A 23,128-nucleotide genomic window follows, 5' to 3' on the forward strand; every position below is an offset into this window, starting at 1 on the left:
AATATATACAGAGTTACATCGTAACGAAATGTAATGAAATGAAGTTCATCGTAGTTTCCTTGTTTACTTGAATGCAAGGTTTGTGTATCCATGGTATGGTACATCACCCCGTCCACCGCCAGGGGTAACAACCAATCAATTCTTAAGATCTGATACAACCCCAGCCACCTCCAATACCCACTTCGGATATTCCAAAGAGGTACCTCTTCTCTTTTCTTCTTCCCCTCTCCCTAGACATTGGCGTCAATGGTAATTTTCGTTTATATTCAATATTTCCAGTGATTGATTAGAATCCTGGACAATGTCGAAGGTCTCCAAGGTCAACCATGCGGCGGGCATCTTCGCTGACATCTCCGTCGATGGGCCCATTATCGGTACCTTGGTCGCTATTATCGATCGAGCCAAGAACCTACCCAACCGGAAGACTATGGGCAAACAGAACCCTTATGCTGCAGCACGATTGGGCAAGGAAGCAAAGAAAACACAAACAGACTTGCGAGGAGGACAAACGCCGCGATGGTAAGCTTTTAGCCTGATAAACGTGGAAAATGTAACTTACTTGCCTAGGGACTCGGAACTTCGATTTACTGTACATGAATCCCCCGATTACTTCAAGCTAAAGGTCTCTGTGTTCAATGACGATAAGAAGACCGACTTGATCGGCGAGACCTGGATCGATTTACAAAGCTTGATCATCCCAGGCGGTAGCCAGAATGATCACTGGCACCCACTTCAATACCGTGGGAAATATGCAGGAGATATCCGAATGGAAATGACTTACTACGACACCAGACAACAAGATGAGGTCCTGATTGGACGTCGACAAGAAGCCGCTGACCGGGTCCAAGGCAAAGTCCCTAGTACTCCGAGCAACACGAGTATATCTGGTCCGCGACAATTGAAAGATGTCAAGCGACGACCCTTGCCCAGCGGCCCTGCAGGGGCCCCGCCAAGACCAGCTCCTCTGGAACAATCTCACTCTGCGCCTCCACTTCACCACCCTGCCCCGTCGAGACCCGCCCTTCCTGGACATTCAAACACCCTATCTGGTGCTCCAGACACCATCTCCTATGCCCCAAGACATTCAGAGCATGTATACGATGCATCATCTTATCGCGCACCTTCTCCCGTCCCACCTCCATCTCGGGGCGGGTATGATGGTGCCGATAACTACACCCAAGAATGGGACACGGCAGTTGTTGCTCCTCTCCGCCGACAAACCACCCATGAACTGCCTTATGCCTCCAATGAAGTTATTGAAACCCCGTATGACTCGCGCCTACTGCAACAGCAGCAGCAGGAACAAGAACTCCAACAGCAACACGAACTACAGCGGCAACAAGAATTACAGCGGCAACAAGAATTACAGCGGCAACAAGAACTGCAGCGGCAACAGGAATTACAGCGGCAACAACAGTTGCAACAACAGCTGGAGCTACAACAACTGGAGCAACAGAAACTGGAGCAACAGAAACTGGAGCAACAGAAACTGGAGCAACTGCAGCAGCAGCAACAACAACTGCGGAATCATCCCGAGTATGATCAGCCACCTTCGAGAGACTATCGCCTCGCCAGGCAAAATCATTACGAGGCAGATCTCCATCAGGAAGTGCCATACAATTCTACACGCCAAAGTTTCTATGCTCAAATAGAGCAGCCTCGATACGATCCAGATCCCATGTCATATGGCGCAACGCATACGCACGAGGTGCCAGCTTCGGACTTTATGCCTTCTTCTTTAGGGCCAGTGGATGACCCGAGGTACCATGCACACAGAGTTCGGCCTCTACAGATCACTGCTCATGGTCATGATTACCACCCAGAGTATGCCGGAATGCAACCACGAGTAGAGGATGAAGATGATGACGGACCGCCCCCTCCTCCACCGGCACACGGGTCACGAAGGCCGCACTCTCAGCTGCCTACACCGAAAACGTCGCCCCGCCCATATGCACCCTATACACCCCAATCTACTGCTCGATCCTCAGTCCCCCATCTTCCATCGAGCATGTCTACCCCGTCCCACCGCGATCGCTATCAGGACCCCTCTTCAATGGGAAACTCCCCAGCAATGCCCGCAAGCCTCGTCGCAGGCTATGAACCGGAAGACTCATCTGAGAGGGTAGCACTCGAGCGATCAGCCAACAGACGCAGCACTCACTGGGACGATGAGATGATGATTTCCCAGCCGCCTGCACCAGTTCCTGTATCGGCACCTGCTCATTACGATGCCCCTGTCTACCCCCTACGAACATCGCCCCGGCCTATTGAGCAAAGACCCACTTCTAGCAGAGGTGAATCTGTCAGCCCTAATATGCGGGCTGTGACCCGGAAGTCAGTCAGTCCGCGTCCCTCTTCTTCGGACGTCCGCGGTGGCTCTTCAATCCCTTTCTCTCCAGACTCTTACATCTCTCTAAATCCCAATGCCTCTCACCCTCCCAGCCGAGATCCTTCCCCGGCATATGACTCGCCTTCGCAAGCTCGAGATGCCGTGATACGCGGAAAGACTGAGCCTCATCGAGACCTAGATCACCCAATCATCGGGGATGATGGCCGTGAGATTGACCCCTCTGACCATCTTCCCACCGATACATGGGCGCCTGAACCAGAGAGGAAGAACCGCAAGCCAGAAGTTATCATCCGCTTCAAACACTCCCCTCGGCCAACTTCTAGAGGAAACGACGCTCCCTCATCACGCAGCACAGGCCCGCCACGCGTTGGATTTAGAACCGAGACCACTACCTACCCGTCGGATCGCCCGGTCCAATACACACCCACCCATGTGCACGCAAGTCCAGGGGCAATGGTACGAACACCACCTCGCCCGGACTACGCGCGTGAGCGCTCTGATAGCTACGCGCGAAGTCAGGCCTACAACACCCCCACTTCGACTGAGCGGCCGCGTTCTTCCCGAGGCTCTGTCTCGCCCTCTCCGGGGTCTCGTACGCCACTGTATGACTATAGCCCAGGTCCCCCAATTCCAAACAAGGTGCCAATCACCGGAGGAAGTCCAAGCTACCCCGTCATGTCTGGTAATGCAAATGGAAATGGCCGCATGGATGCCCTGAGCAGAGAGCTGAGTACAATTGACATTGGCTCTGCGGCATGCAGCCCTGGCCGGGGGGCCGTTCGAAAGTACGTACCAAGGCAACCAGCGTCGATAGGCTATGCCAGGTAAAACGATTTTCATTCTACATTTAGGGATGACTCATGTACTGCTATGTTTATGTTGGCCCCCTGGTAGGCATATTTCCCCGATTCTTTTCAATTTTTGGTTTCAGACTGTACTGCTCTTGATATCCGGCAAAGATGGCGTTATGGATTTGATTTACGAGGGATATAACTCTTGATGTACACATAACAAGAATCCGCAATGATACCTTTTAAAGTGACACCTTGACTCTTACTGGATAGGTGCTCCATAGACTTGAGACTAAGTTTACCAAGTTCATTGATGTAGTTGCTCGATGGTCTGACATTAGTTCTCAGGATTGCCTATATAAAGGTTCCTGATCTCCCACTTTCTCCAGTGGATTTTATTCCACTCCGTTAGCTCTATCGAGGTGGTTGTCGGTGGTTGTCTCTTCACGCCATGTTGTATAAGAAGATATTACCCTCACGCCGTGAGCCAAAAGCCTCATTACTCTTATACTCTTCTAGAATCTGGTGATTTCCATCGAATTCAAAAGGTCTCGTCTCATGTCTCTATGGATATAAGCACTACTCCCATACTCAGTAAATCGGTCTTAGAGACTCGGCTATTCCAAGTCCTGTTATTTCTTATTGTCTAGCAACTAAATGGTACCCACGATGCACAACCTCATACTGTAACTAGATGATGTGGCATGGAGATATCCGAATATCCAACAAAGGGAAAAAACCATCTGAACTCGATCAAATACAAACATCGCAGGTAAATTCCGACAAACTTATAAAAACCCATCCTATTGCAGTTCTCCTCCTCCTCCCCTGTCCTATCCTCGCACTGTTTTACTTTCTACTTTCGCCCACCACCTGAAGCCTTTCACTTTATCAGATAGCTCGTGCATCATCATCAACGGGCTTTGCTATCAACATTCATCATTACCCAGGTACGTCCGTCATCAAGGACGTACTTTCCCATCTCCATTTATCTTCGTCTTTCTCTTGCATCATAGTTTCCATCATGCAGGATCAGGGCCCTGATGCAGGTGATCGGGGCCACCTCCCTCAGGAGGACTTGAAAATGTATGTATACTCAACATGCTCACTCTTCCCCTCTAGCTTGTTGTGCACATATTTTCCGTTTATTTTGAGATCAGATGCTAACTTATATGCTTAGGCCTAGCAGTACTGCCCATGCCAACCAACAGGTTTCGACGTAAGTATATGATATATCCCATGGGGTCGCTATCTTCCTAGCATCCAAGCATACTATATCTGGAGTCCTACCTTTCGTTCAGCCTTTCACTATTCCTTTGCCTTCCCCTTCCTTTTTCACTGCCCATGAGCTAGGATCTGCGATACAAGCCCGTGATAGGTGTCAAGAACATCGTGTTTTTCGAAGATGTCAGCTAATCGAAATATTAGCCCCGGCATGTCTAGTCGAACGATTCGTCAGGAAACCCCACCCCTGTCCCTACTTCTCTCCCCTCCACTTACTTCACCATTGATACAACTGGACACGGATTTCAGTCCCCTCCAGCAATACAGCACAGCACAGCCCCCAGATCCCCGTTTCACCAGTAGGAATGGATCATACCCTGTATATGATCCCAACCGAGGGGCAGAGCTCAGGAGTGCTGCAGACTGTGCCAACCCATACCGGGATAGATCGGAAAGGGTTGATCATGTACGAGCACAAGAACGGGCTCGCAGCAGAAGTCCTTGCCGCCTGAACCAACTCGATGACCTTACTCGATCCCGAGAACTACCACAAACTCCATTTATGGAATTCAATCACTATCCGCGGGAGATGTATGTCCCACCCGGAATCAATGACCTGATGCCTCGTCTGCCTAGCTCCTCCCCGACACTATCTCCGAGCAACATCCAGCGTGGTCGTCGTGGTCATGCTCTAGACCATGCAGGGAACTCTACTGGACAGACTTACCCTCTTGATAACCGCAAGTTGTATGGATACCACCACGACCAGGAGCAACAGGTGCAGGGGTGTGACCCAGCACCCGGCAGAGAAGGAGCGAACAACCAAGAGGATGCCAAAAATATTGACGACAACGAGGAGGATCACTTATGTGAATTTGCCGCTCCATGTCGAATGCATCCCTCGCCCGATGGAATGCACTACCGAAAGGTTGTGTCACACGTGTTTGGCAGAAACAAGGCCGTCACCAAGCTGTTCCCACTCAGCGTCTGGGTCCATTACTGCCGAAAGCACTACCAGCGTGCCCGATACCGTGCAGACCAATGGCCGTTTACGCAGTGTGATCTCCTGTTAGAATCCCTGAGCCGAATGGAGAACTGGGATGGAGTGGAGAGTTTCGAACTCATCCTCCGCCGACGAGAGCAAATGCGTGTCGGACGTGAAGCCGAAGGCGCACTCACCACCACCGAGACCTCCCGTCAAAAGGAGACTACTCCCTCGGCCGCCAGCCAGGCCCAAGACCAAGACAAGTCTTCAGACATCGTTCCTCGAGGTCCAAGCCGTAAGCATCCAACTGCCATCATCGCCCCGGTCCCGGACTGGCTTCGCCAACACATCGGTCACGGCAAGTCATTTGAAGAGATCCGCCAGATCATCGAACTTGTCCGTGACCACATGGTCCGGCTACGGAACCAGGAAAGAGTCCAACAACAGCTCCGTCACCTTCCCAAGTCACCGAGCGCACCAGGTACCCCTCGTCGGGGTGCGCTTTCTCACGTCCGAAAAGGACGGGTGACTAAGTCTACCAACCGGGACCCTCTACGCGTGCGTGCCAGCACTGTGCGCTTCCCCGACGTTGAAATCCTCCCCCATTTCAAGCCATGGGTTAAGGAGGCTGCTCTACGGCAGCGATCTGCCACTCACTTCCCCATGAACGAAAGGGACAGTAATCAGTCAGAGCAGAGAATTTCTGGAGGGGGACACATCATTGGAGAAGTCCAGGATACCTGTGACACCAATGCTCGGACTGAATCGACGCAGCCGACAAATGGTGCTTTGGCGACTAACAACAACACAACCCCGCGCAACGATGAACCAAACTCAGAGCCCATTGAGATGACTGGAGCCAATCTCTCACTGATGCAACCTCACATCGGCAGGGCTGGGACAAACCGAGGTCAATCTGAGAGCCAGCGACGACGCAGTGAACGGGTCTACATCAAGGCCATAGACCGTGTCCCTGGACAGGGTCCTGTCAAGAAACCCGGCAAGGATGGAGATAAATAACTGAGATCTCATTTCTCATTTACTCCTCAATCTACTCTCACTATCGCTTAAGTTTGTGCTCAGTTCATATCAACCAACGATCACATCAAAAAGAAAGGGAAAAAAGATTGAAAATAAAATCTAAAACAAAACAAAAGAAAATGAATTGACGGAATATTGAATGGACTCGTTGACTCGTTGACAATCAATTCACAACTGAAAAATGAATTCAAAATGATTGGAAAAAAAAGGGCATAATCACAATACACTCAAGGTGTTTCTCTGGGGAAGCAGCACCATCTTATTATGCAAAACAGACATAAAAAAAAAAGTGTCAAGAGTGATCTCCCCATGTCAAGGAAATCTGATCTACATTGGTATCAGACCATGTTCCCCTAGGGTTAACATCAACTGGTTGTTCATTGTGTTTCAGATACGGACCTTTCAAAAGTCCTGCGTTTGCCTGATGATTTTGTGATGTGGTGAAGACTGGGAGAAATAAGAGTAAGAAAAGCAGAAAAGAAAAAGAAAAAAGAATCGCTTTAGCAAATATGACTGTGTAGATTTTAATTGATTCAATTTCATTGCCGTACAATTATTGTACATAAGACTTGGTCAATAACTGGCTGTCTTGATGAATTATAGATACATAGACATATGGTAGTGTTCAAATGTTAGTCTCAAATTCCATTTGTAGCTTCTTCAAAAGACTAAGTTCCTATGTATTCAGCTAAGCAGTAAAAAGTTAATTGAACGAATATTTGCATGCGAAAGGGAGAGAGAAAGAAGAGAAAAGACACCAGACCACATACTCCGTACCTACATGAGGTACAATGGTAGATAGAACCCACAACAATACGACTCGCTTGCTGGAAAGACACCAAAATGCAGCAGAAAAAAAAAAAAAAAAAAAAAAAAAAAAAGCTCCTATGCAACCACCCAAGCCATATGAATAAGAAATTAATGTAAGATAATTATCATGGTAGTTTTTGTATGAACAAAAGCCAAATCCAGCTCTCAGATAAACAGACTGGTCTAGCTTGCCACAGCCAGCTGGGCGACGAGATCAGACGCCACATCAAGGAAGGGGTAAGGGCTGGTCACCTCCTTCTCCTTGTTCTTGAAGCGCTTGCTAATAGGATGCCATCCGGTGTCGCCCTCGGCGCGGATCACGTTCTGGTAGCCATCACATTTGAAGTCAACCATGTAGTTGTTTTCTTCGAGTTGGTAAAGCTGGATGTCGAGGAAGACCCAGACACCGTAGGTGATGTGCGGGAGTCCGCTTGGTCCATTGACCGAGGAGGCCCCGCTCGTGAGACCGCTGTCGGGTACGGAGGACTGGGGGTCTCGGCTTCTGTCTTCTGTTGGGACAGAGATCCCCGAGATGTTGAAGCGGCGGCGCAGCTCTTCAAGGTCGCTGCGGCTATTGTAAACACTGGTGGAGGCCCCGGGGGCCTTGATGCCTTCTTTCAGTAGACGTGCACGGATAAACCATGGATCCTTGGGAATGTAGTAGTCGGATGGGAGGTCGGGGTATTTGCTCTGCAAGGGTTTGGGCTTATCAGGGGAGGGAGTCGCGTCGGGGCCGATGTTGGTGCCTAGAGGATGTAAGAATGAGCTCGAAGCAGGTAATAAGTGGAAACATACCAGATTCCACCGGTTGAATATCCCACAATCCACCCTGGGCAGCAATTGCCCGGTACAGATACAGCATGGCCTCATATGGTTGGTTTCGGGATCGAATACCAAACTGCCATTTGCGGCTCCGCTTTGGCTGCTTTTCAAGTGGTTGACCGGTTGGTGGCTCGAATCGTAACTTGTCGAAGTCGACGACACTACGTGCGTGGGGCTTCAATGCACGGGCTGTGGCGGCCTGTTCTTCGGGAGACATATCCCGATAGGCAGATCCATGTCCCTCTGGGTCAAGGTGAGCGGCTTCTTGGCGACGCTGCTCGAGCATTTCGCTGCGAGCTCTTTTATCTCGATCACGTTGTTCCATGAGTTGATCGTGAACATACGGCAAGCTAGTAGGGAGGATCCGCACGTGGCTAACGCGAAGTTCTTCTTCGGATTCTGATGGCTGTGGGTCTTCCGATGCCCTCCGGTGCGATGCACTAACGGTCCTGTCCATGGCGGGGGCAGGGGACCCTTGATGACGAGGCGCAGGAGTCCGTTCCGCAGATGAAGGCGCAGCTCCTTTCTGAACATTTTGAGCTAACAAATTATCTTCCGTGGGTGCTGTTGTCGTTAGCGGAGAGGTAAGTAAATTAAACATTTCAGTGCTTACAATTCGTTTGCATCATCTCATTCTCAACAACGATGGAGAAGGCATCCTTGATCGCGCTGGGTTCCGGGTGCCTCAATGCCTCTTCGATATCCTCTCGGCCATATCCCATGCTTCGTTCGAGCTTGGAAACTGCAATTCGATGGATTTTGTGCTGGACTGGTGGAGGCTTTGCCATACCAAGCTTTGCGGAATCAACCTTCTTCGGGTCCGCCCCTGGGGCGATGAACTCCTCTCGTGGCGGTTCCAGGTACTGGGGGAGATTTTTGGTGAACCATGGGTCCAGCCTGATCTCAGGAATTGTAATGCGGTGGACGGGGTGAACTTGGAGCATTGCCCGGATCAAACGAGCTGCCCCGGATGAGATGTATCCAGGTATGTGGAAGGTACCGGCTGCAATCTTCTTGAAAAGGGCTGGAATGTAATCATCATCGAAAGGCAATCGGCCTACCAACAACACATACAAAATCACACCACAACTCCATACATCGACCTCGGGACCGGCGTAGAGCTTTCCGGAGATGACTTCTGGAGCAGCGTAGTTCGGGCTACCGCAGCTGGTTTTGAGGAAGTTGCCATCTGTCATAATATTACTCAAACCGAAATCCGCAATCTTAACGTTCTTCTGGTTGTCGATGAGCAGATTCTCGGGCTTCAAGTCACGGTGTACAATCTTGTGTCGGTGGCAGTATTCCACCGCACAAATTATTTGTTGGAAGAATTTCCGGGCTTCGTCGTCACCGCACCTTCCCTTCCTCACAAGATAATCGAACAACTCTCGCTCTGCGTACTCCAGCACCATCACAATATCGGACTTGGTCGCAATCACCGTATACCTAAAACATAAATGGTCAGCCAACTGAAACCCCAATTGAATTTTGGATGGAGATTGTACAATTTAATGATGTGAGGGTGTCGTAGCAATTGCAAGTACTGGATTTCTCGCTCCACCCGCCCAACCATGTCTCGGGAGAGTAGTTTGCGTCGTGAGATGATCTTCAGGGCAACCTGACGTCCACTTGGCTGGTGAATAGCAAGTTTTACCTTGCCAAAGGAACCCTCACCTAAGACCCTTATAGTCTGGTACTGGTCGAGGCGTTGCATATCTCGGGTAGTCGACGGTGATTGCAACTGCAATGGGTCCTCGGCCTTGCCGGTCGGCCTCGAGGGCGGGGGCATTGCCATGGCGGAGTGGTGGGAAGCCGGAGTCCTAGCACGTTCACGCGGACGATCACGGTCGGAGGGGAAGGGGATAGCGAGGTCTTCCTCATCGAATGCAGCGGCCATGGTCGGGAAGAATGACAACGTGACGTGATTGATTTTCCAGACGGTTCAGCGGTCCGGGCCTGCTGACTGTACAGACCGTGGTAAAGTAGGGGCTTTTTTTCTATTTTTTTCCTCTCGAAACATTTGCCAGGCGCCAATCAGTTAATCAGTCTCGACCCTCCCCACAACAGAACCGAGAGTGGAGCTGGACAGCTGTTTGTCGGTGGGGGGATGGAGGGGTAGACTTTGCTTGGTCAGGGGTAAGCAGAAGAAGTGAAGAAACCAAAAATGGGAAGAGGTTGGGTAGATACTCGGTATCAATAATAAAATAGGAAGATCAATGAGATCTGGGGAAGGGAAGATTCTCAATCAACCTCGTTTAGGAATATCGATGGATTTGCGGGAGTTCTAGACCTTACCTAAGCTACTTCAAGGTCCACTGGGCTGGGGCACATCACCGTACTCTGTACGGAGTACGGAGGACTTACTCCGTACCATAATATATATCCATGGATGTCAAGATCAACCTTGTTATACGGATAATATACATATAAATCTCTATATGTCTATATATATATATATATATCATAATACTTTAGACGTTCCCGAGGTCACCTCAACATCTTATATCTTGTCGGTCAACATGGCAGAATATATTTTAACATTTATATCCTTATATTAGCCCTAATGTAGTGCATCTTATCCCAGATCAAAGGTTGGTCTGTGTACGGAATATGTGACTAGGAGATCATCTAGCTAGAGCTCATGAATAAAGCTTCTTTTTTTTTAAAAAAAAAAAAAACAAAGTAAAAGAATCTTCGCCGAAGCTCCGAGAAAAGCCGTGTCCTTTGCGGTGGGTCAACAAGACCCTTAAAAGACTGTGGCTTAAAGTCAATTGATCGAGTTTTTCATTATTCTCACATTACCCAGAGATATAATAATGCATTTTTCTTGTTCTTTTAGATCCTAAGTCGACTATATATGTCAGGTTTGTAGATATAACGTGCTGGCTATATTATCCTCGTGTACTCCGTATGCTTTAGTACAAACTAGCTGGGCTGTGCAACACAGCCTCTCGAGCTTGAGCATTTCGGAAAAGAGATATCTTTTTGCATTGTAAAGAGTGGAACTTTTCGAGTTAGTGTATTTATATCATAGAAACATCCACTAAAGAAGTTACCTAGGTATACTACGTAGGTATAAAAAAGGCTAAGAGCATATGGAATTTTCTTCCACTAAAAGATACTTTGTAGGTACTTAGATCTCTATAGTAGATCGTATAGATCTGAAAGTACCCTGGGAGTATGTAAAGAGTATGTACTTTGAGTCATACTGCGGCTTAGAGCGATCGAGCGGGGTGTCGGGGTCCCAAAGAGGATTAGCGTCTAGTCGGGGACCCCGAAAAGGAATGGCGGACTAAGAGAGACAGAGCATACATAGAATCAACGGTTGCCTCAGGTCTTGGGTTCTTCACCTTCCCCGGAAGCCAGCATCCTTTCATCTTATTCACGACCTCCTCACTACCTAGGTATTCTCTAGTATCCTACTGCCTCAGGATCCTTAGCCTTGGCCTCACTAAAACGGCCCCCTCTCTCTTTGACTTTGTGTTCTTCATCTTTTTTTCATAAATAGATACCCAAGTGATACCCACTCTTTGTTTTATTTTCCAATGGCTTTTGTTGCGGATCAATTCTTCTCTGACATGGATGCGACAACCCTCAATGAATGGGTTGACTTCGATCAATTCCTCGATCTCCCTTCAGGTTACGATGACCAGTCGACCGCCACCACCGTCTCACCCCAGGACCTGGCTCTGCCTTATGAGGCAGATGGGATCTTCACCTCACCGTCTGATTTCATGCAATCCTCCTTCGACATGATCAGCCATGATCTCCCACAAGAAGAGTTCATGGGAATGAATGGAGGTTTCATGCAGGACCCGGCTGCTCCTTTGTTTGATGATGCTGCGTTCTTGGGGTACAACCCATATGACGGCAGCAACATGTTCCGGAACTTGGTTGAGGCGCAGGCCGCTGCCGACCCGCGCGTTGCTAGTAACAAGGAGAAGCGCCGTGAGGCAGCGATTGCGCTGCACCTGCAGCGCCTTTGCGATGCCACTGCCCTTGACTTGGATATGTCCTCGGACTCCAACACCAGCTTCTCATCCCCAAGCTGGTCAGAATATGTTCGTGGGAGCATCTCTCCGCGTCCTAGCTCGGAAAACACATCCCTCTCCGAGGCGCCCCCTCCAGGAGGCATGGAGATGGTTCTCGACTTGAATATGAACACCGCAGCCAATGTGCCCAAGAAACAGAAGCCTCGCTCTCAGGCACAGAAGGAGAACTACATCAAGGCTCGGAAATACGGTGCTTGTGAAAAGCACAAGAAGCAGCACAAGCGAGTAAGTTTCCCATTCACATTGAACATTTGAGCACGCTAACGTTCGAGTAGTGCAACTGCCTGGAGAAGGCTGCTGCTCGTGCCGCTGCTAGCGATGTTCCGATGAACGCCGCACTCCAAGATAGGCCGAGGCAACCGATGCGCCAAGTGCCAATCCAGGAGGCGTGCTACTCGGACTCGCCGGGTCACGACACATTATTCAACTCATCTCAAGTGCTTCCAACAATCAAGGCGATCAGGAAACCAACAAGCAGCTCATCTAGGATCGATCCATCTATGGGACTGCCTGTGGCAGTACCAATCGCCAAGCAGATTATCAGGACGAACACTCAAAAGAGTACTCTGCCGGGACACGACATTGTTCTACTATCTGGCAAGCCAGATTCCAAGAACGTGTCGTGCCAAGACAACGTTCTACCATTGAGGAGAAGTGCTGCGAACGGTCAGGCTGCAGGACACGACATACTCCTATCTGGCAAGAACATCGCAAATCACTCATCCACGGGACACGAGATACTTTACACGCAAGAGAGGATCTCGAAGAACACAGCAAGTGGACAGCCCCACGACCCATGCAGTTCAAGTACATCTCGGCCGGTTCACGCAGCTGGAGTGCCATCTGGCAGCTCGAGCTTGCGCTGGCGCGTGTCGACCTCGTCGGCTGGTGTTGTAAGTTCAGAGAGGGCCGACGTCAAGACGACATCCTCGGCGAACCATCCAACCACCGGTGTTCGTCATACTCCAGGTCTGGATGTGCACCGAACAAGGTCCGCCCGCGCCGCAGAAATTTCTGTGGCGCCAGGTACTGCTGCTGGCAACATTGGAATGCGCCATTCCACGTCGCTCGTGTGCAACTCTGGAATCCAGGTATCCGGGGCAGATCACAGAGGGGTTTCAGAGAAACTTGCCAAGCAACTTGCAATACTCTCTGGCTTGCAGTCTGTGCCAAAGGATCTACTGGTCTCGCCAGCTCGGCGTGGGTCACCAGATCTCTTTGGAAACGGATCACGGGATAACACCGAGAATCGGCCACTGCTCATCAGTAGAAAAGGTCTCCTTGTTCCGCCCGTTGTTGAAAGTGCTGGCCGCCTGCTTTCTAGTACTGCCTTGGCATTTGCTGGTGCCTGGCAATCATCGATGTCTCTAGCTTCCGGGCTGGAGGGTATGGTTTACAAGTGTCTGTCGCTGTTTGGCCGACACATCGTGTCTACAAAGAAAAGCATATATTTGGGTGGACTGCGGAACGCTTGGCGCCTGGACTAACCGTTTGTTTTCGAATCGTCGGCTCTGTTTGTTCGGCACTGGATGCATAACTTTTGATAATTGGCTGAGCTGGCTCTGGACGATACTTGATTGCAAAGGGCATATATAGGTGATATAGTATATTGTCATATTACAATAGTCCCTCACGATTAAAAAGATTTGATTTGTATCTAATATCCACCAAATCCTGGATGTTCAAGTAATAATCTCAAGGCGCAAGTACAACTATATATGGCTTCAGAAGCAGTAACCAATGTCGTGAAGACACGGACACTTTTATAAAAACCCAAGGTACGGTACTTGGTAGATAACTAGGGTTGAGAATTCATACAGCGAGCCCTGTGCCGACTATGTCCGCTACTGGATTTACAGGCATAGCTTCCTTCTCGGAGCTCCCAATGGGTGGGCACCGATATATACGTAGGTATACAATAAAGAAAAAAAATCAAAACCAAAATCCCCCATGTCAAAGGATCATAGTTTCCGGGTAATTTCCAAAAATGAATTCAGTAGTGAACATCCCTCATATGAATTCAGGTTGCACCTTTTGCCGTCTCCACCACCTCAGCCCTAAACCTCCCTAATCCCGCCCCAACCATCCCCCGTTTTCCTTGTTCTTTTACGGTTCAAACCAACACTCGTACTTTGATTCAGCTTCAAAACTATGCATTCTCCCCTGCTACGCTTCACTGCAGTGATGGGATATTTCCTCCAGGATGACCCCGCCACTGACCCCGACACCTTCGACTACGTAAGAGACCCCAATATCCTTGTTCAAACAATCAATTGTCTGATGATCTGGAAAGGTGGAATCAAACTTCGGACTCATCGAAAAACACTACGATGAGCACCTCGGAGTGAACCAGACTGACAGCCAGTGGCGGCGTTTTGACGCCCACATTCAACGCCTGAATGCCAGCGAGACTAAAAAGCTCAAAGTACTCTTTCTTGGACGGCACGGCGAGGGTGTCCACAACGTGGCTGAGCGCAAGTATGGCACCAAGGAGTGGGATGTAAGCGACTGAGCATTTCCTCCATGGACTAACTAGACGCTAATTAGACGCCTAGGAGTACTGGTCTCTCCAAGACGGAGACGAGGACGGCAACTGGGTCGATGCTCGTCTTACTGAACAGGGCAGATGCCAGGCACAAGTTGCGCATTCAGCTTGGAAACAGCAGATCGATGCTGGTATCCCGTCACCCGAGTCCTACTACGTGAGCCCACTGAACCGGTGTCTTGAAACGGCGCAGATTACGTTCCGGGGACTTGCGATCCCTGACACGGATCCTTTTAAGCCGACCATTAAAGAGGTGTGTTTGATTTCTACTATGTAACCTACAATGTCTAACATGGCTAGCTCCTCCGCGAGACGATGGGTCAGCACACCTGTGACCGTCGCTCAACGGCTTCGGAAATCGCAGAAGAGTACCCAGAGTACCAGTTTGAAGCTGGATTCTCCGAGGAAGACAAGTTGTGGGATCCTAAGGTCCGCGAGTCAAACGAGCACCGCAACGATCGGCTTCGCGGTCTTTTGGACGATATATTTGCCCACGATGAAAGTACATACATTTCATTAACGGCTCACTCAGGTGCCATCACTAGCATCCTGGAAGTTTTGGGCCATCGCCACTTTCCCTTGGCAACTGGTGCGGTGATTCCCGTGCTTGTTTCGGTGGAAAAGGGGTCCCGTCGCGGTAGAAGTCACACACATTGTAGAGCTCGCATGACTCAGAAGTCAATTTCGAGGAATGCACCAAGTATATAACTGAAATGGCTGCTGGGTTGATAAACATTTGAATATTAAGAGGTATACAGCCGGTCTCAATGGTTTGAAATCCAAGAAATTGATTCAGTATTGTACATGAGTCGCTCTTACTCAAGAAAGATGAGAGCGACTTCTCACAAATGCAATTGTCGCCTCCAATCGGCTAATGAAAAACCACTGTCCACGCGAAAGATCTAGATATAAATAATACAAACGCCAAAGCATTGATCACCAACTGTAGTACTGGTTCTGTGCAGAGACCTTGCGATCCGGCAGTTGTGTCCAGAGCTGAGACCTGCGCTCCCGCTGGGCCTTGGCCTCACGGTCCTCCCACTCGCGGATACGAGTCTTCTCTTCCTTCAACAGGACCGAGAGACTTGTAGTAGGGGGACGCATGCGGTTGATCTGACCACGGGCACGGTGATCCATCTCATATCCATAGGGACCGCGGTTAACCCAGGCCTCTTGGATGAAGATGTCTGTGGGGTTGGCAATCTTCTGTCGCTCGCCAGTCTTGAGTATGACAGTAATGGGTTTCGATGGCTCGGAGTTCGAGGCCCCAAGGCCCATGCCGGCACGGACAATGGCAACGTTCTTTGCGTGTTCCAGGTGTTCCAGTACGTCCTTGGCGGCCTTTTTGTTGCTGAAGCGCATCTGGAGGATGGCTTCGTCGATATTCTTGCCGGCGATTTGGCGGGCCAGAGGACCCAGCTTCTTCAGGGACGTCTTGATCCAGTGAGATTTGGAAAGTGATTCGCGCTCTGTGCGCTTAATTTGGACCTTTGTCGGTACGCGGCCTCGTTTCCGGACCTCGCGGACAGCCATCTTCCTCTCCCATCGCAGCTGGGCCTTGGGGTCGGGACCCAGTCCCACTTGCAGGCGACTCAAGTCGCGGTCCTCCAACTTTCCGGATATGCCTTCTTTTTGTTGTTCCGCCGTTGGCCGGGATGGCATGGGTCCGGTTGTTGGTGTGGTGAAGTCTGATCCGAAGATGGAGGCGCCTAGACCATCTTCCTTCTTAGGGGCCGAGGGTCGGTGGGCGACTTTGTGTTTTTGGCTTGATCCTCCCGAAAACATGTTTTTCAAGGAAGAAAACAAACCAGTCGGCTTTTTGCTTTCGCCATCGTTCAAAGCGTAACGGATGGCCGTCGAGGTCAATGTTCGGCGAGGGACGAAGGAGACGGTCCGGGCAGCTAAAGGTGGGAAGTAAGTCAGTAGGGAGACCAAGCATAAGATATATGAATACAACATACCTGTCCGGACCAATTGCCCTGAGGGATAGACCATTATGGCTGTTGGGATGTTGTTGCTAGAAGTTCACGTCGGGAAAAAAGCTGAAAGTTCCCTGCGCTTGTGGTCTGTGCGGGATACCGGAGCCTGAGGCACCTTGAACTTGATCGATCAGAATAGCTTCAAGAGATGCGACTTACGACTGCACGAGGCTATAGAGCAAGAACAGACTTATCTACAGATGGAGTTGATCTCATATCTTTGAAAGTCATTTTCGTATTTCATTCTCGCGACATTATCGTTTCTTCTTCTCAACCATCTCCACAGTATCCACTAGCCCTCATCTTTCCCTCTTTCAGTTCTTCTCTCTCTTTTTCGTCTTCCCTCATCCCTCCCTTCCCTCACCAGGCCATCAGCCTGTCATTTCTATCCCTTTCCAATATCTGATATCTCTGATATTTCAGCTTGCCCTCTCGATTAAAGCGCTCTCGTTCATTCCAGGCATTCCTTTAGACTCTTAGCCACCCGCCAAAAGCAGCTGCGCAAGTGTAAATCTACGTCATTTGCAGGAACAACAACGAGTATTTGAATACGACCGGCCGATGCAGGAATGGACGTGCTGAGGTACATCAAGACTGTCGTATGATCTGGATCTCTGCTTGAAAAGCATCGGGGTATCCATTACGACATTTACCGGTATCCCATCGTTCTTCTCCAAAACTGTATCCAAACATGGACATCAACTCGCTTCTTTCGCCGGACTCAAATCCCAAGTCTGGAAACTCCACGCCCGTGTCCGGTCCTATGTCGAACAACGCACCGGCAACCTCTGCAGGGCCATCCCCCCACAAAGCTATCGAGAGAACTCGGACAGGCTCTAGACGAAAGGGCAAGACTTCTTCGCCTCTCGCACAGCAGGTGTACGCTCCTACTGGAGAATCTTCGCCAGGACCCAGCGGAGTGAATGGGACTTCTCCGACTGAAGTACCCCCAAGACAGGCATCCACGCCGGGAATGGACACTTTGGCGGATCTCGCCTCGATGCAGCACCACCAGCCACAACGTCCAACACCGACAAGCATGCTCCGGAGTACCGAGTCCTATGAGCACCAGTTATCCCCATCTACTATCCACCCACACGTCAATTCTATCACCCACAACACCCCTACCTCTCGGATGTCGTTCGAAATCGCCATGTCGGAAGGGCGCGATGGGCCCGCGAAGAGGACCTACGCCGCGACTTCGCTTGACCCGGATGCGCAACGGTCGGCGACCGAGCTTTTTCATCAAATCTCGCTCAACCCCCCACACGCATGACGCGCACGTGCAATTTATCGGATTACTGCATGCAGGATTTGTCAACCACGTCTACCCACCGAATAACCCAGATGTCCACGGTGACCCACGACGTTATGATCTGCTCAACGATTTGAAAACGGCACGCGAAGAAATGGACAAGCTTTTCGCCATGGGAGAAGATCTTTGGGCTGAATGGATTCAGGATGAAAGTATGTTAGCTCAAGATGTCGACGGGCGCATTGCTGTTCTAGAACTTTGCCAGAGATCCGTCGAAGAGGAGTTTGGCAGCACAAAACTGTGGAATATCTACGGCGAATGGGTGCTTTATCTTTACAATTCCGCTCATGGCGAAGCCAGTTCGCAGTGGACCGAAGAGGATCGCATGGTTGGGCGCGAGGTGTTCACATGGGACTCGGTCGTAGAAGTGTGGCAGCGGGGCGCAGACGCTACCAAATGGAGAATCAATAACAGCCACTTGGTCTGGGATCGCCTTTTGGACCTCTATGCTCAGGACATTGCTCGTGCACCTTCCCAAGAAAAGATCAACCATCTTCATGGACTTTACGGCCATCGTCTGCAAACTCCCCACGCCACCTGGGACCAGACCTTCCAAAAGTTTTCAAGCTTCATTTCAACTTATTACGACAGCAAGTATGAAGACATCATGTCTGAGACCGTCGCCCGCGCAGCTGAGCCAAAGGCTCTCTACAATGCACGAGAGGAATTCGAACACCGCCTGGCGAAAGCGCAAGAGTCGGGTGATCGCACTCTCGAATGGACAGTTTACTCCGAGTACATTGATTGGGAATTGACGCGCAACCGCCGGAAACGAGGAGATTTCAGCTTCGATTTGGTGAATGCCATCTACCAACGCGCCGTTCTTCATTTCCCGACCGATGTGTCGCTTTGGGAAGACTATGTCATGTTTTTGATCGGCGAATCTCTTCATCGCCGCGCCTCTACCACGACAATATCTACCCTAGACCGTGCCACGCGTCATTGCCCGTGGTCTGGAAACCTGTGGTCCCAGTATATTCTAAGCTCGGAAAGAGAGAGCCAGTCGTTCAACAAGATTTCGAGTATCAAGCACAAAGCAACTAGCACTGGACTGCTTGATGCTGGTGGTTTGGAGGAAGTCTTGAAGGTGCACGTCACCTGGTGTAGTTACCTTCGCCGACGCGCCTTTTTGTCTGACTCAACCGACGAAGATCTTGATGTCGCGGAAGTTGGCATTCGCTCCGCAATCGAAAGCGTGCAAGAACTAGGCGAAAAGAAGTACGGCCCGGCGTACCAGGGCGATCCTCTTTTCCGTCTGGAACGAATTTACATCCGTTTCCTTAGCGAAAGCGGCAGCTGGGACAGCGCGCGAGAGACCTTCAAGGGTTTAGTGGCTCGTCGTGGCAGTAGCTATGAATTCTGGCTCGCCTACTACGAATGGGAGTTGATTTGCTGGAGCAAATTTGTGCAAGGCGAGGCAACAGTCGACGCAGCGCGCCGAACCCCGAACCCAAGCTTTGCTACTGCCGTGCTCAAACAAGCGATCAAGAGAACAGACCTGGACTGGCCTGACAAGATCGTTCAGACATACGTTACACATTGCGAGGACTACGAGGACTCAGATGAGCTCCAGCTAGCCGTGATTGAGACTCGGAAAGCAATGCGAGCCGTGACTGTCCGGAGAGAAAGGGAAGCGCGAGAGGTAGCCGCAGCCGCAGCACAGCAACAGCAGCAGCAGCAGCAGCAGCAACAGCAGTGGGAGACGGCAGTGGAGGCAGTCCCTTCGCCTGAAAAGAGAAAACGCCAAGACGAAAAGGACGAGATGCCGGAAACCAAAAAGGTCTGTAACGAAGAAGTCCTGGCGGAGGCTCCCGCCCCTCCTGCACGCGATCGAGAGAATGCGACCGTTATCGTCTCGAACTTGCCCAAAGGTACCACTGAGCGCCAAATCCGCCAATTCTTCCGCCATGTAAGTTCCCCATCACTATTTCTACCGGTACAACTTAGCTGACCAAACAGATCGGTACCATCAACACTGTCAAATTGCTCCGTAGAGACGAGAAAAAGTCCGAGGTTGCGGTCATCGAGTTCGAATTCAAGGAAGACGCTCTTGCCGCTCTCACTCGTGACCAAAAGCGCTTCAACGACACTGATAACATCATCGACGTCCAAGTCGGGTCACAGACGACACTTTGGATCACCAATTACCCGCCCACTGCGGATGAGGACTTCCTCCGCAACCTTTTCAGCAAGGTAAGTGCTTCAGCCTAGCCTTTGTGACATCGCTAACTTTAGCAGTATGGTGAAGTACTCGATGTTCGCATGCCGTCTCTCAAGTTTGGCACTTCCAGACGCTTCTGCTACTTGCAGTTTGATACCTCCAGTGCTGCGCACCATGCGACGGAGCTTCATGGAATGCGATTTGAAGATGGTATGAGGCTCACTGTGAAGATATCCAACCCTGAACAAAAACTTCCCCGCAGTGGTCCCAGATACGAAGGACGAGAAATTTATGTTGCAAATATTTCCTGGGATGCCAGTGAAAAAGATGTGAAAGAACTATTCTCCAAATTCGGCGAAATCGAAAGGGTCTTGATTGAGCAAAAGATTACCGGTGGTAGTAAAGGATTCGGCTTTGTTACTTTCGCTACTAAGGACGCTGCCAAGGACGCCGTTGCAATGAATGGTCAAACGTTCAGGTCACGTCCTCTGTACGTTGAAATAGCTTCGACCGACACTCGGCGTGGAAACCAAGTCATTATCTCGAGAGTTGCAGCACACCCGGCGGACTACGGTGTCAGTGGCCTTGAAGTGCCGGTTGGTGATCATGCACAGCGCACACTTGCTTTGATGAACGTTCCCGATACCGTCAATCAAGCCCGCATCCGTGCCCTTGTCGAGCCATATGGGCGTTTAGTCGCGATCAATTTGCGCCCAGAACATCAAGGTGCTATTGTGGAATATGTCGATGTTCAGAGTGCCGGCAAAGCTACGTTGGCGCTCGAAGGGAAGGAGATCACTGCTGGACGCCCCCTTCATATCGGCACAGTTCGAGAGATGATGAATTTGCCCCCCCGAAGTCAAAACAGACCTGGGGCAATCCGTCAAGCAAGAAAACAAAACGAAGAAGACGAAGCTACAATCTACCGGGCCGATTAGACGCCCGCAGCAGCCTGGCGCTCGCAAGGGTGGTCTTGGGATGAAACGACAGATCGCACCTCCCGGTCCGACCCCATCTACCGCTAATCAGGTGAGTGAGAAAATGGACACGACCCCGGACGGCGAGAGCAAACCGAAAAAGAGCAACGATGATTTCCGCGCTATGATCCAACAAAAGCGTCCGGAATGAAGTGCCAGTGCAATGACCGTGACAATTCCTGGCGCAATTTCTTTTTTATTTCTTCTTCCTTTTTCTACGGGATGTATCCGGTTGGCGTTTTACTGTTTCCTGGTGGTCATCTTGATGCTTCCTTTTAGATCCGCATGTATTCATCCGGGTCGGTCTTTTGCGTCATGATCTCTTATTGTTTATGGCACATGCCGTCGTGTACATTATGACTGTATCTTGCTCTTAGTTCTAATGATGATGTCTGTTCCAAAGGGCTGTCTGTTGAGACATTGCCCCGATGACTTGAAAGTTGTGTGGTGATGGTATATGGTAAATTTTTTATTTTGTATTGATTCCTTATACAATATACATATTAGATATATATATATTATATGTAGGATGTAGGATGTAGGGGTGATAGATGAAGTACGCATTGACGTCAATCGGCTTGGCCTCCTTGGCCTCCTTGGCCTCCTTGACCTTGAATTGTCTGCGGGGAAAGAAATCCCCTTTTGAATCCAGTTGAGTCCAGTTGATTCATTCGGATGTTGCACAGAGCGATTTATTGTGACCAAACAATATAACCCTTTTGTTATCTCCCCTTATAACATTCATTCCCCCCTAAACTCCTTAAACTCCGCGTGACCCTCCAAGGGGAGCTGTCTCTTATCTGACCCGATTAACCCACCCCGTCTAGTACTTCCTATCCCTTCCCTTGCCCGCATCATTTCTATTTCCTGTGTCTTGCTTGGCGTCTATTGACACTTCTCAAACTCTTCACTGCTCTACACTCGATGTGCAGGGCTGGCACCAAGCATCGTGAACATCCCACGCCATCCCATCCTCTGCAGCGATGGACTTCCACCTAGTGCCTCGCGGTACCGATCGGAACTACACAGGATTCCTCACAAAGACGATAATCTATATTGGGACACTAGTGATATTTTTGGCCTGTAGGCAGCTCTCATCTCTCTGCCCTCAGCTAGGCATCTGCATTGACTAACAAAATCTCCCAGCATTTGGCTTGACAGTATCCTCGATCGTCATTCCAAGATGGGTCAGCTACCATAGCGAAAAGGTACAACGTTCATCTCCACCCACCAACAAGCTCCCACTAACACTATGGATCTATAGCCCGATAACCATTACTCATACGGCCTCCACCGCCGCTGCTCCTCCCTCACCGATACCTGCGAGAGCTTCCCACAACGCGATGACTGTCATGGCGGAGACCGGTACTTCTGCTCCATGTGGCGCTCCGTAGGGTTCTTGATCTCCTTTGCCGTCGTTCTGCAGGGTATAAGCATAGTCACCTACCTCGTCATCCTGAGTGGCGGGAAACGGCTGCGCGAAAATGGGTGGAGTGTCCTTAGTTTGATGGTTGGTCTGTCTGCCATTGTGCAAGCAGGTGGCATGTCGATAGTGGTGGGTTGATAATCATTATTCCTATATTTGGGTCCCACGATGAATTGTCCTAATGATTTGGCTTACAGGCATATCTATTCGATAACGAGGACCGGTTCTTCGTCGGCTGGAAACTTGACCAGTCCTGGATCCTTTGCACTATTAGCTGTTGTTTGAGTGTTTTCTGCGCAGGCGTCGTTATTGTCGCTGCTAAGGTCCTACCATCAGAGGGTGGGTATGAGTTGATTCCTGACCATGATGAGTTTCAAGTCACTTGATAGCGCTCTGTGTAGCTTTCATGGCACCTGAACGAATCACGCGTCACGCAAACAGGGGAAGGAGACCTATCCAGGTACCATTGGTCCTTCACGACTTCTCATAATTCTACTATTTCAGTCCTTGCAGATTGTTGACGCTTTTCTTATCTTTCGATTTCGTGCTTCGGCGTTGGGGCTGTATACATTTTTTATTCTTCCTGGTAGGAACAACTAATATGGATAACGATTTGAATAAAATATCTCTTTGTGGGTTTGTGTATCTAC

The 23,128-nt window shown here is 50.0% G+C and overlaps 8 protein-coding genes across 8 annotated transcripts; 6 read left to right on the top strand and 2 right to left on the bottom strand.

The window, feature by feature from the left end:
- Positions 1–301: 301 nt before the first annotated feature.
- On the top strand, positions 302–3,178 carry N7516_010073 (uncharacterized protein; the record flags this gene model as incomplete). The annotated part of the gene is made up of 2 exons (XM_057222792.1): positions 302–519; positions 568–3,178. 2 exons carry the CDS (start codon positions 302–304, stop codon positions 3,176–3,178), a joined length of 2,829 nt encoding a protein of 942 aa, XP_057070013.1.
- A 987-nt stretch (positions 3,179–4,165) lies between these two features.
- N7516_010074 (putative pathogenicity factor) lies at positions 4,166–6,370 on the top strand (the record flags this gene model as incomplete). Its single annotated transcript, XM_057222793.1, has 3 exons — positions 4,166–4,227; positions 4,322–4,360; positions 4,570–6,370. The coding sequence occupies 3 exons, from the start codon at positions 4,166–4,168 to the stop codon at positions 6,368–6,370; spliced, it is 1,902 nt and encodes a 633-aa protein (XP_057070014.1).
- A 1,014-nt stretch (positions 6,371–7,384) lies between these two features.
- On the bottom strand, positions 7,385–9,920 carry N7516_010075 (serine/threonine-protein kinase; the record flags this gene model as incomplete). Its single annotated transcript, XM_057222794.1, has 4 exons — positions 7,385–7,947; positions 7,997–8,587; positions 8,637–9,469; positions 9,529–9,920. The coding sequence occupies 4 exons, from the start codon at positions 9,918–9,920 to the stop codon at positions 7,385–7,387; spliced, it is 2,379 nt and encodes a 792-aa protein (XP_057070015.1).
- A 1,648-nt stretch (positions 9,921–11,568) lies between these two features.
- On the top strand, positions 11,569–13,562 carry N7516_010076 (uncharacterized protein; the record flags this gene model as incomplete). Its single annotated transcript, XM_057222795.1, has 2 exons — positions 11,569–12,300; positions 12,351–13,562. The coding sequence occupies 2 exons, from the start codon at positions 11,569–11,571 to the stop codon at positions 13,560–13,562; spliced, it is 1,944 nt and encodes a 647-aa protein (XP_057070016.1).
- Positions 13,563–14,226: 664 nt separating this feature from the next.
- On the top strand, positions 14,227–15,328 carry N7516_010077 (histidine phosphatase family protein; the record flags this gene model as incomplete). Its single annotated transcript, XM_057222796.1, has 4 exons — positions 14,227–14,313; positions 14,369–14,575; positions 14,631–14,873; positions 14,921–15,328. The coding sequence occupies 4 exons, from the start codon at positions 14,227–14,229 to the stop codon at positions 15,326–15,328; spliced, it is 945 nt and encodes a 314-aa protein (XP_057070017.1).
- Positions 15,329–15,556: 228 nt separating this feature from the next.
- Positions 15,557–16,615, bottom strand: N7516_010078 (mitochondrial 54S ribosomal protein uL22m; the record flags this gene model as incomplete). The annotated part of the gene is made up of 2 exons (XM_057222797.1): positions 15,557–16,521; positions 16,582–16,615. 2 exons carry the CDS (start codon positions 16,613–16,615, stop codon positions 15,557–15,559), a joined length of 999 nt encoding a protein of 332 aa, XP_057070018.1.
- A 675-nt stretch (positions 16,616–17,290) lies between these two features.
- N7516_010079 (U6 snRNP complex subunit PRP24) lies at positions 17,291–21,203 on the top strand (the record flags this gene model as incomplete). Its single annotated transcript, XM_057222798.1, is given in 5 exon segments — positions 17,291–17,823; positions 17,837–19,823; positions 19,874–20,107; positions 20,150–20,933; positions 20,944–21,203. The coding sequence occupies 5 exon segments, from the start codon at positions 17,291–17,293 to the stop codon at positions 21,201–21,203; spliced, it is 3,798 nt and encodes a 1,265-aa protein (XP_057070019.1).
- Positions 21,204–22,035: 832 nt separating this feature from the next.
- Positions 22,036–22,864, top strand: N7516_010080 (uncharacterized protein; the record flags this gene model as incomplete). Its single annotated transcript, XM_057222799.1, has 4 exons — positions 22,036–22,135; positions 22,199–22,260; positions 22,317–22,607; positions 22,676–22,864. The coding sequence occupies 4 exons, from the start codon at positions 22,036–22,038 to the stop codon at positions 22,862–22,864; spliced, it is 642 nt and encodes a 213-aa protein (XP_057070020.1).
- Between the last annotated feature and the right edge of the window lie 264 nt (positions 22,865–23,128).

Source organism: Penicillium verrucosum (genome assembly GCF_028828655.1).
Source record: "Penicillium verrucosum strain IBT 35672 chromosome Unknown utg000004l_segment0_segment0, whole genome shotgun sequence".
NCBI classification, from domain to species: domain Eukaryota; kingdom Fungi; phylum Ascomycota; class Eurotiomycetes; order Eurotiales; family Aspergillaceae; genus Penicillium; species Penicillium verrucosum.